The sequence below is a fragment of the Aristolochia californica genome, unplaced genomic scaffold (assembly GCF_029961685.1).
Source record: "Aristolochia californica isolate CCGP_79_NKW_82.1479 unplaced genomic scaffold, dmAriCali1.0.hap1 SCAF_13, whole genome shotgun sequence".
In the NCBI taxonomy this organism is placed as follows: Eukaryota; Viridiplantae; Streptophyta; class Magnoliopsida; order Piperales; family Aristolochiaceae; genus Aristolochia; species Aristolochia californica.
This window is the reverse complement of record NW_027181804.1, coordinates 4,698,929-4,715,679: the sequence shown is the minus strand read 5'-3', so window position 1 is coordinate 4,715,679 and position 16,751 is coordinate 4,698,929. Positions and strand designations below refer to the sequence as shown.

General features: G+C 37.6%; 3 protein-coding genes across 3 annotated transcripts; all 3 read right to left on the bottom strand.

The window, feature by feature from the left end:
- Positions 1–119: 119 nt before the first annotated feature.
- LOC137948808 (putative kinase-like protein TMKL1) lies at positions 120–2,909 on the bottom strand. The gene is made up of 2 exons (XM_068794980.1): positions 2,113–2,909; positions 120–1,210 (listed from the first exon to the last, which is right to left on the bottom strand). Exons 1-2 carry the CDS (start codon positions 2,588–2,590, stop codon positions 618–620), a joined length of 1,071 nt encoding a protein of 356 aa, XP_068651081.1. The 5' UTR covers positions 2,591–2,909; the 3' UTR covers positions 120–617.
- A 1,470-nt stretch (positions 2,910–4,379) lies between these two features.
- LOC137948875 (acid phosphatase 1-like) lies at positions 4,380–6,021 on the bottom strand. The gene is made up of 3 exons (XM_068795072.1): positions 5,453–6,021; positions 5,027–5,236; positions 4,380–4,714 (listed from the first exon to the last, which is right to left on the bottom strand). The coding sequence occupies exons 1-3, from the start codon at positions 5,854–5,856 to the stop codon at positions 4,537–4,539; spliced, it is 792 nt and encodes a 263-aa protein (XP_068651173.1). The 5' UTR covers positions 5,857–6,021; the 3' UTR covers positions 4,380–4,536.
- Positions 6,022–6,345: 324 nt separating this feature from the next.
- LOC137948421 (phosphatidylglycerophosphate phosphatase PTPMT2-like) lies at positions 6,346–11,188 on the bottom strand. The gene is made up of 7 exons (XM_068794507.1): positions 10,881–11,188; positions 10,170–10,389; positions 9,516–9,638; positions 8,941–9,034; positions 7,412–7,494; positions 7,248–7,337; positions 6,346–7,125 (listed from the first exon to the last, which is right to left on the bottom strand). Exons 2-7 carry the CDS (start codon positions 10,377–10,379, stop codon positions 6,727–6,729), a joined length of 999 nt encoding a protein of 332 aa, XP_068650608.1. The 5' UTR covers positions 10,380–10,389; positions 10,881–11,188; the 3' UTR covers positions 6,346–6,726.
- Between the last annotated feature and the right edge of the window lie 5,563 nt (positions 11,189–16,751).

Sequence of the window (16,751 nt, the reverse complement as noted above, 5' to 3'; positions counted from 1 at the left end):
TCCTGTAGTAGCTAAACTGGTTCAGTTTTGATGGTGAAGAGAAGTGCCTCTTACCCTTCACCTGCATCCTCGGCATCTTTATCAATCTGTTTGTGGCTTCAGAATCTAGATTACAAACAGAAAGAACTAAACCGGATGGAAAACGTGATCGTTTAATTGCTTGTTTACAGAGATCTGCTGATCGAAACTCCTACTGTTAGCAGTAAAAGAATTGGGTATCTTTTTTCTATTCATTTGTCAATGGAAATATCTTATTTCAGACCCATTCCCATTGCCTGACAAAACAAAATCACCAGAACTGAACGTGATTGTTGGCTTGCCTGCGGATTGATATGATGCTTTTTTCCCTTGTATTATATGCAAAAACAACTGGGAATGTTACCAATCAGATCCAGTCGATAAAATAGCCACCAGTGTTAGTCAACCCAAAAGTAAATAGTCCTGAACCAGTCATTTGTGGCTTGCTGAACTCATCATGCCATCTTCTCTCCGCCACAGGATGGTTTTTTAACCTTGAAAGATGTCCATCACTAGACACATTGTGTGGTCATCATCATGGTGGTGTTGTGTCACTATTGCTAGCGCTTTCAGACGAAAGGAATCCAATAAGTGGTGTGCTAGCCGATTTGTTCAAGCTTTCTGATAATTTGTTTTGTATCTGGTCTCAACGATGGGGAGGGGGAACAACAGCTGATTGCAAGTTGAAAAAACATGAGCAGATCTTCCTCTGTGACTGGGTGTTGTCTCTTCAGACTATCACTCTGGCTGAGAAGCTTCGTGCTCAATATTTCAGAGGCTTTATGGTCCAAAATTGCATTTCTCGTTGAAGAAGGAAGATGGGGATTCTTAAGAGATAACGGGGCTCCCAAAAGGGGTTCCTTCCCGGTGAGAATCTCCAGTAAAATAACTCCTAAGCTGTAAATGTCACTCTCGGTGCTTGCTTCTTTCATTTTAATCAGTTCTGGCGCCTTGTAACCCTGCTCTGCTGAGGCTTCAAGCATTTCTTGGGCTGCCGTTGCATTAAGAAGGAGATGTAGACCAGAATCCGATATGTAAGGCTCGTAATCGGAATCCAGAAATATGTTTTTCGACTTGAGATTCCCATGGATTAATGGCTTTGGCAATCCGGTATGAAGATAATCCAGTCCTTTCACGATTCCAAGAGAGATCCTATAAATAACAGGCCATCTCTCAGCTTCGTCCTTGCCATCTGTCCTGGCAGGAATTCAAATTTCAGATACCACAAAGCACACTAAAAATACAAGTGTTAAATTATATGATTTGCAGAACCCAGAGTTGAGGCTGAATTCGAAACATATACGAATAGATGATGGTCATCCTCTGTTGAAAAATCAACAGGATATGGATTTAAAGTAAGAAATCTACACGGAAAGGAAAAAGATCATAAGAGAGCCAAAGATAACAGAGGCGGATTTTTTTTTTCTCTTTCGTTTTTTCTGATTTTTAGATAAGAGAGCGAACTGCTAACGAAGGAGTAACAGAAAATAACAAGAAATTTCACAAAATCGAGTCAAGATGAAACAGTGAGCATCCAGGGAGACAAACAAGACACCTCGTCCAAACAGGGCAGAAAAAACAAGAACAACACAGTAAGTGGTAAACTTTTAAGGATAGCGTGAAGCTCGAATTTTCATTAGTATGATTTAATTCCAGAGTCACAGAATTCCAAGAAGACTGAGACGGTAAAGTAAATTAACAAGCAATGTAAGTACAAGTTACAGAGAGTGGCGTCTGTCCAAGATTCTTCTTCCTGTTTGAACTAGAGAGCGCGATACAGAAGGGAGCATGTCAGGATGAAAACAGAAAATAAGGTTCAATCTTCAACAAAAACCAGAAGAGATCTGCAAGGGCCGCGCAACGGGCCTCTAACTTCTCAGAGCAGGAAATAGTTTAATCCGGAAAAGATTTTTGATTTTTTTTAAAGACCAACAACAACTTTGTTAGACATAAATAGATCTATTCTGCTTCTCCATAGCTGGAAAGAGGCACGCGAACGAGTAACATCAAGTCTTCTGTAACTCAGTTCATTGACGAACTCATGATCTTATGGGAAGGAAAAGGAGTGGGGGTGGTAGGAAAATAAATTTGTACCTCGTAAGAACTGCGACAGATTCCCACTGCTAAAGAACGGATGCACAAGAAGCTTCTCTCCTCTCGTCCCAGAGTAAAACGCGTCCAACGAAACCAAATTCGGATGCCTGACAAAACCCAGTAGCTGAATCGCCGGAAAAATTTCTTTCATCCGGCCGGTGCACGCCGGCCGAAGAAACCGAAGCAGCACCAACGACCCATTCCTCACTAAAGTCGCCTTGTAAAGAGTCCCATAGCTCGACTTCCCGACAACTTCCCCCGGCGCATCAAGAATGTCTTGCACTGTCAAACCGCCGCACCCCGCAAAACATATCAAATCCTCTTTCTCAGCCTGTTCAATAAGCTCGCACCTCCCCCTCTCAGAAGACTCCTCCTTCTTCGATCTCCTCCGACAAATATACACAACAAGGAAAAGCAGCACCGCGAGGCTCCCAGAAACCACGCCAAGCGCTATCTTAATCCGTCTGTCTCCTCCCATTTCAAGCCGATTACTTTTACTCTATTCTCCCCAAATATCAGTCTGATCCGACTGATCACACAAGTACAAAACAGCACAAGCCCAACAGCCAGATTGAGGCTGAAAAAGCCAAATTTCTTAGCGTAACTACCTCTCAACCATTCGCTCCAGTAGATTACCAAGGTCGAGAAACTCTCAGTCTTTCAGATCCAGTAAAAGGAAGAGCAGCATTAGCATTGTCAGCCCTATCACGACCCTGCCAGTAATCCAACACGGAGAGATCTTGCTCCAAAAAGCAATCCAGTACACAAGATCTTGCTCTCAGACCAACAAAAATTCAGGTAAGAAGAGCCGAAACTCCAGAATTGAAAGAAAAAGACAAAAAAGTAGTGATTTTTAGGATCCAGAGACGGAAAGGGAGAGGCGGGAGGAGAACCGTTAATGAATGACAGTTTCGGACACGCGTCTCGTATACATTGGTCAGATGCGTTAACAGAATATTAGTAATGTTGATTATGACTGACAAGATTCGTTTAATTGGATAACACGTTCCGGGTCTGGATAACCAGCTGGCTCGATGCAAGCCGTTAGATTAACGATCGCCGAAAATGAGAAATTCGATGGTTGGCAGTTTATCTTATTGATGATCACAGCTGGAAACATAATAATAATAAACAAAAATAAAAAAAAAAATGGTGAAAAAAAAAAAATTTCCCTCTAAAATATGAACTTAAAGAGTGGATTTAAGAGATTGAGAACTTAGAATGATGTACATATGCCAATAAATATTTATTAATTTGTCAAAGAATGTTCGATGGGGGTATTTTTAAGTTTTCTAAGACAAACTAGTTGTTATTTGCTCGTTCATAGGAAGTTTACATGTCATTGACCGATCAATGTAAAATATTGATTGATCAATCGTGTGTAACAGTTATTTTTTTATTATCGATAGTATGATAGATCAATATCCTTTTGTTGGGTCTAACAACTTAAATCGATGGATCAATATCTAACGATTGATTGATCAATCAGAATTCCTACTGGTTGTGTATTGCAAGTATGATCTATCAATGGTTTTGCTATGATCGATCATGTTTTATGTCCGTAGTTGGTAAACTTCTATATAATCGATCAATGTCAAGTGGTTAATTGGTCATTCTTCATAATTTTGTGTTGCCTGGACAACATTGATTGATTAGTCCACGAGAAATAATTGATCAATCCACAAAGAACGATCAATTATGCTTTATTAACTCAGTTTGGTTATATTTTGGTTGATCAATCAATCACCTTTGATCGATCATTCATGCTTTATATTTTTGGCCTATACATATTCTAGTTGATCGATCATTGGCAGATATTGATCGATTAATCCAATGCTAAATTTCTAAATGTAATTTCAAAGCATGATTGAAATTGATCCTGGCATGTTTAAAACATATAAACTATGCAATTTTAACCTAAGGCTTCAAAAACTCTAATTTGAAGATTTGGGTCTACTCTCATATATATGAGACTGAGTTTTTGTGATTTTCCAAGACTTTCCTAAACTCTAATTTTCAATTCTTTGATTCTTCTTTTTAAGGGTGCTTAATTGTGTTCCCTTTCGAAATAATTATATCTGAAATGTTAGAATTTCCAATATTAGATTAATTAAGTTTTGTTATCATATATATTAAGGTGATTATCTACACTTGATCAACACTATTAATTCTCTTTCTCTAACTCATTTTCTATTTTTTTAAGGAATTAGACTCAAATAACAGTGTTCTGATCAAGTAGCAGCAGAGACGATAAGAAAGTCCAAAATATATTGCATTTCAATTTACGTACATATGTCTAAATTTGATTCCAATACGATTCTAACCAAACAATCTTTGGAAGAATGCATTGTTTCTTATTTCCATAAACACAGATCACACAGATGGTTAATGTTCCCCCACTCTCCAGTAGTGAAAATAAGCCTGTCAGGGGATGTAGTACATGGGATTCGGAAGCTTGAAGGAACGATTACTAATGGATGAACCCAGTAAATCACTCCATTGGTCTCCCGAGTTGCCGAGAATCCGGTATCCCTCTTTCACCATCTCCTCCCGTTTCTCCGATTTGTATATAGTTGCAGGTTTGCCGTGATCATCCACACCCCTGCATCAAGTCGGATGGAGAAGGTTTTTTCTATTCATGGAATGGACATTTTTCAAGAAAACATAAACGAGTACTCCTAATCTATCCAGTTCATGGTAGCAGAGAACAGTTTTTTAAGTGTTTACTGGTTCGTTCTCGAAATGGGTTTTCGACAGAAGCGGGGGACTAGGGAGAATCTAAATCAATCATATATTCTGGCCTAAGATTTAATTATTAAATCACGTACTCATCCTTTCAGACTTCAATGGGTAAAAAACAGTAAATGGAGATGGAATGAAACAATGGAAGAATGGAAGGGTGGCTGGTACAAACCTCAAAATAAGCTTGTCCCAGTTCTGAAAACCAGCGTTTAGCAGATTAACTTCAGTAATGCTTCTGTGGTTCTCGCTTCGTCCAGTTAGCAAGAAAACTTTAAAGCCCAAGTTTTGAATTTGTTCATATAGCTTCCGACTGGATTCTATTGCTGGAGCCACAGCCTTGTCAACCCATTTATCAAACTCGTGTTTATCAAAAAGCTCCAACCTGTAAATTTTCAACGGTATCAGGACATTTTCATGAAACTCTTCAGCATCAATCATCAGAAGACAAAGACATTAGGAGATGAATCCATGAAAATCAACTACCTGTAAACTCCAAGATTGAGATTTTTTTTCAGCTTCATAAATAACATCAGGAAAAAAAGAAGGAAAAGCAAACATCGGAAAGAACCAAATTAAGCTTCGGAACGAAACGTCTCACCCGAATCCACGTTCAGCATAATAAGGGAGATTCGACAGTAGCGTCTCGTCCACATCAAATATCCAAACATCCTTCCCATCACCACTCAACTCCACACTCCGGGCATAAACACCAGCCTCCTCCGCCACCAATTCCGAATCCCAAGAATAGCCCCTACCCGTCATGTAATCTTTGACATACTCCGCGCACTCCAGCGGAATTGTCTTCCAGGGGCTCAGATTATTGGCCTCGACGGCGACCCTCCAACTCGTGCATCGCAAGTCAACTTCCTGTCTTTCCTCGATCGCCTCCTTGTTCGGGTACTCGAGAATCAACGGTCTCGGTAGGGGCTGCGAATCGGGCTTGCAATGTGCCAAAACGACCGAAAAGAAGACGTAACATAGAAGAAACACGGGATCAATCATGACAACGCTGGGAATAATGAAACTGTTTTGGATTGAAAGGATGATATGAATAAAAATGACAAGAGTGTGGTAAAGACAAAGACAAACTTAGGTTCTTTCGCGAGAAGAGGGGACGGTGGGAATTGGGATTGAGCGGAGGAAGAGGGAGAATGAGAGCGGTCGTTTACCTGCAACTCCCAACAAATTTCTTTCAATCCAACTGTGGCTCCTTTACGCGTCAGAATTGTTCTCAGCAGCCATTAGGAAGAGTCCACGTGACTAGTCAACTATCGAATGTCCCATAATATCAAAACTACCAAGAATTCGTATGCTCCGTTTGGATCAGCGAAGTTGTACATAATTCAAGTCATGGGCATATGTATTGCTTGTTAGAGCAGTTCTCATCAGATCATTATTTGTAATTATTAGTTTTAGACAAGTCAGTTTGAGCAACTCTGGATCGATTCAGTTGAAGCTTATATGTCCCGGCATGCTTGAGCAAACGAGAAATTTACAAGTTGCACTTCGTGATTATTCTTCCAGAAATGCGACATTCAGTATCATATGTACAGCCCTGCTTCCAAACATACCCACCAAAAAAAAAAAAGGTGAAGGAGACACGGCAAGCACAAAATACAGCTAGTTGTTGCCTCAGCAAGCATGATCACCAGAGCCAACCCTGCGTTAAGCTTTCACTTCACATCCCTCAAAGTGTGTTTTGGTAGTTGAGGAGCTTCTCTGAAATGATGGGTTGGTAGATTCTCATCTGGTGATAAACTATAAGAAGCTTTTTCATGATTCGACTAACTTCTGTCGGAGAAGAAAAGATAAAGAAAAGGTTTGTAAGATAAAAGACTCGGAACCTTCTTTACATCCCCCTACCTTCCAATGTCAATAAACAGGGATATCAACGCCCATGCCTCCTAACTGATCAACCTCCGCGGAGCAACTCTTCTTCCCACCTGGTTGTTCGGGTGTTATCTTCGGTCTTGCATGGCACTGGATCCATAGACATGAAATCCTGGTAAGTGCTGCTTGCCCTGCAAACTGCACACGGTAAACGAGACCCCATTCTGTCCAGATGTCATTGCCCACAATGCCAGATTCATGAGTCCCATCATATCCATCAAGATCAGATTCTGTCACCACCACCACAGAGGAGCTCTCGTCAAAAGCAACAAACTTCTGCGCAGCAGCTATCAGCGCACCAGGGGATCTAGGGACCGGGCCAGCCACAAAGTTGGTCTTCTTAACCTTCTTCGATCCACATTGGTAAAACTCTTGCACAGCCTAATAGTTAATACCCAACTTGTATAGATGAGAGAGCAGAAACAAATCCAACCATGCTGGGGAAAGCCAAAGCCTCAAAGATGAAAGAGGAACCATATGTCCACATCGAGACAACCAATTACCTGCCACTGTGAAGCAGCCAGAAGAACTCTTGGCCTCCTTGATCTCACATAATCATAAGCAGCCACAGGTGTCATTTGCCTGTGCCTCACCTGCAAAAACATATTCAGGTTTGTCAGTCTCTCATAGCCAGTTACAACATGAAGATGAGTGCAGCATCAAATACCAGGTAACAGAGAACAACAGTTGTACTGCGTCCGCGACCTGCTTTGCAGTGAACATATGTCCTTTTTCCACAGGATGCAATCTCTTTCAGGAACAAAAAAGAACAGAAGTAATTGGAATCAAATAAAATTAGTCATCACAATAGGGGAGAATGACAAAGAAAGGGGAGAGAGAGAGAGCTGACTATTTGCTGCAATGTTATACTTTAGGAACCTATATGATCTACAGAATTCATGAATGAATAGCTATGTGGAAAGATAACCAAATCAAGTACAACTCAATTGCATTGCTACTGGACAAGGATATAGTGCCTAGAGTCAGTGCAGGCAGGAAATATGACACATTTTTCAAGCTAAATCATCACTCAAACCAAAAAAAAAGGAACTAAAATTGCATTCATAAATATTGGATAGTACCTAGGTTTGTAAAAGAAGAACATCAGAGGTAGATGCACTTGTGTTCCCTTTCTTCTTTCTTTCTGTTTCCGAGAAAGAATTACTATACAGTAGCTTGTCTCTCCAGTAATTATCTAATTCTACCAGAATGTTCAGATAATTATAATTTTCCTCTTAACTCTCCCTTTTTCATATCCTAATCTCTGCCTTTTTAAGGTGTGTTTTTAGGTATATTCTTTTCCTCGAATGTTGATTAAGCACATCCACTACACCACTTACACCCCTTTTTCCCCTAGTTGACTTGAACCCAAGACGTCAAACCACACAGCCTCTCCCCATATCAAGCCAAGGCCCAATCCAAAACCATTTTCCATATGATTTTCCATATGCTTATCTCTGCCTTTTTTTTTTTCTAGTTGCATTTTAAGGTAAGTAAACAGTTGTCCCTGTTTACAACCACTTTCAAGAGTATAGATATCCTGTTTTTTTTGCCACTTAGAATGTAAGAAAAAAAATTTACCTTAGCAAAAAAAAAAAAAAAAAAAATGGTTTTTTTAAGACAGCAAAATATTTTATCAAAAGTGAGGAAGAATGTAATATAGGGCCCCAAAAGGAAAAACAGAAGGCAAACGTCAACTTCTGAAACATAAACATAGAAATAGTTTTCAGAACCATCTGCACAAGCTTTGGGAGTAAAAAAAAAGTCAAATTTAAATTCACTGTATTTAGTGTTTTACTAAAGAATTTCTACAGTAGTTTAATATATATCGCAAAATGAACCATAAATAAAATATTTCTTCAGTAAGTAATACTGCAAAGCCCCAGCTTTGACCTCATTTATTGTTAAAGAGTCCAAGGCATTACTTACTCTTTTTATTTTCTTACTGTTTTTAGCTTTTTGATGCATATAAAAATATTTAAACAAAGCACATAATTTTTTTTTGGTGATAAACAAATAAAATAACTGCTTTAGGTAAGAAAAGTTAAAAAGATTTAAAATTAGAAAGCAGAGATATTTAACCTCAAGAAATTATGAACATCAATGAAAAATAATTTGAATGAAATGAAATAACAATTATGACATGGATATTGAGCATGGTTAAGCACAGATCAGAGCTCAAATGTAATAACTTACCATGAATGAAATCTACAGCTCGGCATATATCTCCGAATGAAGGAGCAAAAAGGTAATCTCTTGTGGGGATCACCAAATGGTCAATGCCATGGGCCTACATGTGAAAAAGAGATGATCAAATTCACGAATGACTCGTCTCACCAACTGGACCCGACTAAAGTTTTATGGACATATGCTGGGTTTCCAAACCTAAAGTTAAGAACACAGGCCTTTCCATTTCCTGTTTTCTTGATTACCTTACTTTGGAAATAACAATTTCATTAAAAGAGTAAATTACCAAATAAAAGACACAGATCATTAGCAAATAAAATTGCCGCAGAACGTCCGAATAAAGGTTCCAAAGAGGGGACCTGTAAACACCGTTCAACTTAAGAGCAAAGAGCTCCAGGTTCACAACACCAAATCCCAAATTACTCGGAACACAACAGACATAAATACATGCATGTGTGCACACAAGGACACTATCTGCTTTATATTCAGACCGATAGTACACAAAAACTAAAAGAAAAGCTATCTGCTTTATATTCAGACCTATAGTACACAAAGCCACACTTCACAACAATGAAAGTACTCACATGATACAGAGATGTTGGAACAAGGGTCTCATATGCTTCATTCAGGGTGACCACTCCATGCACACCAAGTTGTTTTAGGTGGGGGACGTCTCCAGGAAATGGCACAGCACCTAATAACAAAAACTGATAAAGAGAAGCATTAGACTGGGAGCCTGTCAGGGCACAATTGCTTCCGGTTCCCATTGCATGCCAAGAGATTAAACTCATGAACACAATTAACTTCAATATTTTCATAAAAAATTAGTAGTCAAAACATTAAAAATCATGAGGCTAAGAGAAATCCTTTGCATTTGCTGTTAGCATATAACTATGTATTGTTTATTGATCATAGCTAACATTATGCCATGGATAGGACGAGGCTTACGGTAATTATTATCCAAATTAAATCTCCAAAAAAGGGGTTACTTTCGCTACTCAAGAGAAGAATATTCAAGCAAAAACAGAAACGCATGTTTCATGTATTATTTGTCTCAATATTTGATTAACCTCCCAAAAGAGGAACTTTGAGATCTACAAATTGCCGTAGCTGATAATCAGCAGAAACGAGATGATCTCTTCAGAAGTAGTACCAAAATTGACAGCAGCAGTATAGCTAACGAAACATTAAACCCATGTACAGGAGCAAACCGAAAGTAGAGAATATAGGAATTGTACCTCATCAACCTCATCCCACCAGCGAAACTCTGCATGTATCTTGTTTCGGACAACATTGTACAGAAGCGTCGGGTAGAAGAGAAGACGTGCTCCAGCTCCGATCAAAACTCTCTTTGGGTCAAATAATACAATCTCACGGTGACACACGTTTGAGACAGCCTCCTCATCAACACATCCCAACTTCCCTTCCTTTAATTCCTCAATATGCATGCCTCCAATTCTATACCCAGACAAAAATCAAGTTTATTCCCCAACGACTACCAAAGACAAACAGAAAAGAAAACCTAGAACAACAGAAATTGCTTCAATCTCCGCCTCTCCGCTCGAGTATCTTCAATTCCCCTCAGGATCCACACGCCAAAGCATCCGATCATCAACCACGACCCAACTTCCACCTCAAAATCGACCAAACCTAACTCAAACATCCCAGAGAATTTACAGAGAAAACCCACCAGTGTCCTCTCCTTCCCATCATTTCCCCTTTCAGAAACCGCGATATACTCCCTCACACAAGATAAACAGTATAGATTGCCCCCTCCAAATCACACACAATAAATAACAGAAGAACACAAATCAACAACCTGGAATCAAACCTCGCAACCCCCACAACAACAAACCCTCAAATTCTCCACCGAAGTATAAGATTCGAAATCAAAGTGACAGATGGGATGAAAACATAACGTATTCTTCATCGATTTCCACCAAATTTACCTCGATCAAGAACAAAATCTGAACCTAACAGAAACAGAAAAGCCTTGATCTGGTCCCCTTCCGCTGTTTCCACCAAATTCGCTTCCGAACTTCAAATGCGAGAAGCAAACGATTGCCCCTTTCAACACCCACCAGCTTTCAGATTCTTGTCTCTTCTAAATAAATCGCTAGAAACAGTCATTCTATCGGGGGAATGAGAAGGGAAACGGAAATGGCGTGAGAATGGAAAAGGCCCGAGCTTTGATGGATATACGAAACCGCCCTTCCTTGGTGGAAGAAAAAACGGGGAAGTAGGAGGGTGGAAGAGGGAGACGGGATGCTTTGCGTAGGAATTGAGCTGAATCTCTGACCTGTGGGCGACCACTCGAAGGATTAAGGAATTAACTATTGATTTTGCTTATTAAAAATAAGGCCATTTCTGCCTGTTAAAAATAGGTCTAAATGTCTAATAAAACTCAATTGTAGATTGTGGATTTAGGGAGGTTTTATTCAAATATTATTTTTTTTATATATTTAAAAAAATGTAACTTTTAAAAAAAATCCATTTTAAGAATGTATGTAATAAAATACAAAAAAAAAGGTACACGACAAAAAATTTATTATATTAATAAGAATGTTATTTTATAATAATACCAATATCTCCATTTTATAATTAAAAATTAATTAAAAATACAAAAATAAACAAATATCAATATAAATGCATGAAATAGTAAATAAATTTCCTATGGAAATTTATAGACATTTTTTCCTAAGTCGGAATAAAATCGAAAGTAAATAAAGTGTTGAAGGGGTAACAGGGGGAAATTTATATACATTTTTTCTTAAGTTGAAATCAAATTGAAAGTAGATGAAGTGTCAAAGGGGTAACTGGGGAGTAGATGCATTTTCTTCTAGAATGTAACATTAACCCAATTAGAATCATGCAAGTAAAAAAAAGTCTAATAGAAAGAAAGAGAAGCTCATACCCAAACATAATTTAAGTCACAATTAATTTTTGCTGCCCATACCCAAAGAAAATCTTCTCTAATCCGTGAAGAAAGAAAGATATTATTAATAGTTGTTAATAATAGACAAAGAATGTGACTCGTTTCGAGTTTCAACTCTTGAAAAAGAAAGAGATGAAGTTTTACTCTTTTTGTCTCCTTCACTAAATTCTCGAGTCCATATTATTAATATTTTTAAGCCTCCATTAATTTATTGTAGTCTTCTCAAATATCTTCCCTGTCTTTGTCTTCTACTCTTGAAACAGATACCAATGGATCATCAATTTCTAATGCAGTATTAGAGCATGATTTTAGGGTCTTAAAGTTACAGGTAGATTTTTTTTTCTTCATGAAATAAGTTAGTGGTGGCCATGGTTAAAATTGGATTTTTCCTCATCTTTCTCCTTATTTGGTATCAAATAAAAATGAAATGGTACTTGTCAACTATTCAACTAAGTACTTTGAGATAGTTTGGCAATTGTTAGAAGATAGGCAACTTTGGGTGTTATTGTTGTAATTATTTTATGTTTTTTGTCTCTTCTTCACTCTTACTAAGGTAAAAAGTATACTTATTGATACTTTTATCCTCCATAAATAAAGCTTAAAAGAGAGAGAGTTTGGATAAATTCTATAACCCTAATTCTCCCTCCTCTCTCTCAGTCGTCTTTTCTCCTTCCTTCTCTCTTTTGCTCCTCTCTTTTTCTCTTTTTTCCTTCTCATTTTCGTTCTCTCAACCTTGAAGACATGCTAGTAATGGAGTCCTAAAAATAGCATGGTACCTAAGCTAAGTTTTTAGGACTCCATCTGAATCTCATTTTTGTGCTTAATGGATGACTTGCTGCCATGTTGAATCAGCAGTAGCCCAAGAGGTTCGAGCAGGATATCTGCCATGATTGTTAATAGATATGTGCTTCTCTTCAAAAGTATTTGTGGAGCTTTTGATCGTTTCCTTGAGGCCTTGAAAACGTGGTGTTTGTGCCTCTTTTATGCATGAGTTTTATATGAATTTATCTTACATGATACATCCCCTTTAATCATGAGAAAAAGTGATGATTTTTTCCATGATCTTACAAATGATTAGTGGAAGTTTATTCCAGATGTTATGTTGCTATTTTTCCTTATAGAATGCCCCCTTTATATGATGAATTGATGTGCATGGAGTGTTGGGGGGTTGATGTTAAACTTATTCCAATTTGTTGTCGTCAAACAAAATAGCAAATATTGGTTTGCTCTTTGAAATTTGCGCCAGAAACAAGAGGAGAAGTGGTAGCAGCAAAATGATCTCCCTTGCTTGTCTATCGAATCCTTTGCTTGCCTTCGGTGCATCCGTTTTTTTTTTTTCTTTTTTTTTTTTTTTTTGAGTTTTGAATCTAAAACCTTACTTGGACTTGGAGTTCCAGTTTGCAATAATTCAGGAAACATATTACAATTGTTGGTATAGTCTTCCATGATTGCAGTTTTGAAATAGGTAAATTCCAAGATAGAAAGCTATTTTGCCTCAATCAGAATTCTCAAGATAGAAAATTCCCTTACTTCTTATCTTTATTTTTAGCAACTTTCTTTTTGTATACTGCCCAGATTAGATTCGAAGGAGATCTGAACCTTGAAAGAAAATTTCCAAGTTTAGACAAGATTGAAGGATGTTGGTTCTCATGTTTATTTTCAGCAACCTTTCTTGATATAAATGTGATCCAACCTATTGTTGCTACTACTATAACATGTATGGTTTCATCTACTTCTCCATCTTGGATTATTGACTCAGGGGCCTTTGAACACTTGACAGGTAATGGTACCCTCTTGGGTTCTATATTTCCTTGTTTGACTGACAAGTTTGTTTCTATAGTAGATGGAATCCAAGCCAAGGTGAATGGGATGGTATCCACATTTGCTACACCTACTCTTCATTCGAAAGATGTCTTTTTTGTTCTTGAGTTTTCGTTAAATCTTTTATCCGCCAGTCAACCAATAAAGAAATTTAATTGTTCCATGACTTTTCCCCCTACTTTGTGTATTCTTCAAGATCTGAAGACAAAACAAATTATTTGTGGAGGTCGTGAATGAGGGGGGTCTATTTTCTTGATCCGCCAGCACTCACAGCCACATCTAGTGATCCACATACGGCTCTTTAGTGGCATAATAGGTTAAGTTATCCATCTTTGCAGTCTCTCAAATAGATGATTCCTTCATTACATTCCCTTTTTAGACAACACTACAAAGATTGTCAAATAAGTAAACACCAATGTAGTACTTATTCTCCTCGCAATAAAAGCACATGTATTACTCCATTTTCCTCAGTTCATACTGATGTGTAGGAACCCATAAACATCTCTAATATTTCCCGTTCCAAGTACTTTGTTACATTTGTTGATAATTTCTCTCAAGTTACATGGTTGTTCTTGTTAAAAGAAAGATCGGAGGTTTTACCTCTCTTTACGTCTTTTATGTCATTGTGTCTACTCAGTTTAACACTACCTTGAAAATCTTCGAGATCATGCCAAGGAATATCTGTCAACAGACTTCTAATTCTTTTACAGCAATAAAGGCATCATTCACCAAGCTTTTAGTATCTACACACCGCAACAAAATGGTGTAGCTAAAAAAAAAAAAAACACTTGTTTGAGGTTGCTCGTGCTCTACTATATCATATACATGTGCCGCCTCATTTCTACTAGCCACATGTTATCCTCATGACATGTTATTTTATTAACAAGTTACCTTCTTCGGTGCTTGGCAATAAGATATCATCTCTTTCCTCGTGATGTGCCTGCAAGTAATTCCTCAAGTACTAATAGGAGTATGAATCCAATTTGTCCAAACTATTAAGAACTCCAAAATTTATAGAGATTGATACGTCTTCATGAGCAAGGGAGAAAGAAGAAGCTACATCGCTTCCACTGTCTCCATGAGGCAGCCTTGTTTTCTTGCACTAATTGACCGAAAGTGAATTCCATTCAACTTCTAGAGGATCTGAGGAGATGTTGATGTAAATCTTGAGACCATGAAGAATAGCTTAGTTTGAAATAAATGTAATGTTGCAGAATATACAGTAGACTTACTCTTCCTCAAGGATCAATATCAATAGTACAAACTCACAAAAAAAAGTAGCATTCATGCTCTCTTACTGGGTAATAGAAAGAACTAAGCAAAATCAAATTCCAAGGAGATGACAAAACACACAAAAAAAGAGAACAATGAAGAAGCTGAGTATAGGACAAAGAGCAGCAACTAGAGAGTTTCATTAGACCTTGGCAAGGGCAGCTACTACCTCTCTAGACAAGAAGGTTTCATTAGACCAAATGCTTGGGTACTCCTTAAAGTCAACTAAAAGACGTTTTTCTTTTATGAAATCTGAAAATGTTTCTTTCAAATAACTAGAAGCCATTTCGAGTCTCCTGAAGTTCCTTCAAAAACAAGCTTTAGATTACGACAAGAGGATTCTTGCTTTCCCTATCAATTTCCACCACCAGGCGCTTACATTGGGTTAGGTACACCTAGAAAGCAAAGAATCCTTCAATTCCCAAACTCCATTTTCATCTCATCTCCAAAGCACAAAAGCTTTCCTTCGAACTCAACAATGGAGATTTAACAGTAACTGCTTGCTTGACCCAGAAAAAAGTTCCAGAAATTGCTCCTCACCAACCTTATCCCCTCAACCCAGAGAATTGGAATTCTTTCAAGGGACAAGCATGCGCTTGCTTGCTGCAAAGGGCATTTAATATGCCAAAAACGATATAAAAAACGATTTGGTGAGGGAGCAGCAAGTGAGTGGATTCCTCCTCTGCAGAAAAGAATGGAATCAGTACTGGCATGGTTTAATAAATCTCTTGCAGCAAGCTTTCGGTGAGCAAGAACTCAAAGATTGGGATAGCTTACTCAGCTTATCTTCGTTACAGCATTCTTCCACGTACTTGTCTTCATTAGAGGATTCTTCTGCATACTTGTCTTTTTGGAATTTTTATCATGATAGAGACGACAGATATAGCATTTCGTATGTTTGGTACCAAATGATTTTTCGCATTGGATCAGTCCTCAAATATAATTTAAATTATTTAATTTAAATTAAGAATATATGGGTTTACATTTATGCTCGATTTGTCTATTTTGAAATGTAATAACATATTAATTATTAGTAATAAAATTAGTTAGTAATTTTACTATTAAAAAAATATATCAAAAGAATAGTTGTGTAAAGGTGTTTATGCAACTTCTTCTTCGGAACATTTTTTTATTGTGTGGAGTGGAGTAGAGTGGTTCACCTAATCGAGCAAAATTATCATTCGTAGCTTCTATTTTATTGTATTGGCCACAAGAAACAATCAAATCTAAAATCTGAATCACTTCAAATGTTTGGAAAATTTAAGGGGCAAGTAATCTGCCACTCTCTTACTAAATCCATTGTTAAATTTGGGTTGAAGGTCTTATCCTAAAATAACTAGCTACTTAGGAAACTTTTTTTCCGAACTAATAAACTCAAGATCTTTGTATCCACTAATCGGACTATTTCTTAATATCCTGTTAAATTTGGGTTGAAGGCTTTATCCTAAAATGGTTAGCTACTTAAAAAACTTTTTTTCTCAATTAATAAACTCAAGATCTTTGTATCCACTAATCGGACTATTTCTTAACATCCAGTTAAATTTGGGTTGAAGGTCTTATCCTAAAATGATTAGCTACTTAAAAAAATTTTTTTTCCAACTAATAAAATCAAGATCTTTGTATCCACTAATCGGACTATTTCTTAACATCCATCGCGGACACTCTTATTTACTTTCGCTAAAATTCAAAATAAAACTTGAAAAATATAGGAAAAAAAGAAGCAAGCGTATGCAACCCAAAAGAGGAATCCCAACATTTACTCCTTTGCCCATCTCTTTATTCTTTTTTACAT

What these genes read in the sequence shown, in the direction of transcription:
- LOC137948808 (XM_068794980.1), bottom strand. Translation starts at nt 2,590, where the DNA reads ATGGGAGGAGACAGACGGATTAAGATAGCGCTTGGCGTGGTTTCTGGG. An exon ending in TCTGTCGCAGTTCTTACGAG is followed by an intron (nt 1,211 to 2,112) that starts GTACAAATTTAT and finishes CTGCCAGGACAG; the next exon opens with ATGGCAAGGACGAAGCTGAG.
- LOC137948875 (XM_068795072.1), bottom strand. Translation starts at nt 5,856, where the DNA reads ATGATTGATCCCGTGTTTCTTCTATGTTACGTCTTCTTTTCGGTCGTT. An exon ending in TATGCTGAACGTGGATTCGG is followed by an intron (nt 5,237 to 5,452) that starts GTGAGACGTTTC and finishes GAAAATTTACAG; the next exon opens with GTTGGAGCTTTTTGATAAAC. An exon ending in TGGGACAAGCTTATTTTGAG is followed by an intron (nt 4,715 to 5,026) that starts GTTTGTACCAGC and finishes GACTTGATGCAG; the next exon opens with GGGTGTGGATGATCACGGCA.
- LOC137948421 (XM_068794507.1), bottom strand. Translation starts at nt 10,379, where the DNA reads ATGCATATTGAGGAATTAAAGGAAGGGAAGTTGGGATGTGTTGATGAG. An exon ending in TTCCAACATCTCTGTATCAT is followed by an intron (nt 9,035 to 9,515) that starts GTGAGTACTTTC and finishes TTTCACATGTAG; the next exon opens with GCCCATGGCATTGACCATTT. An exon ending in AGCTGTAGATTTCATTCATG is followed by an intron (nt 7,495 to 8,940) that starts GTAAGTTATTAC and finishes TGTTCCTGAAAG; the next exon opens with AGATTGCATCCTGTGGAAAA.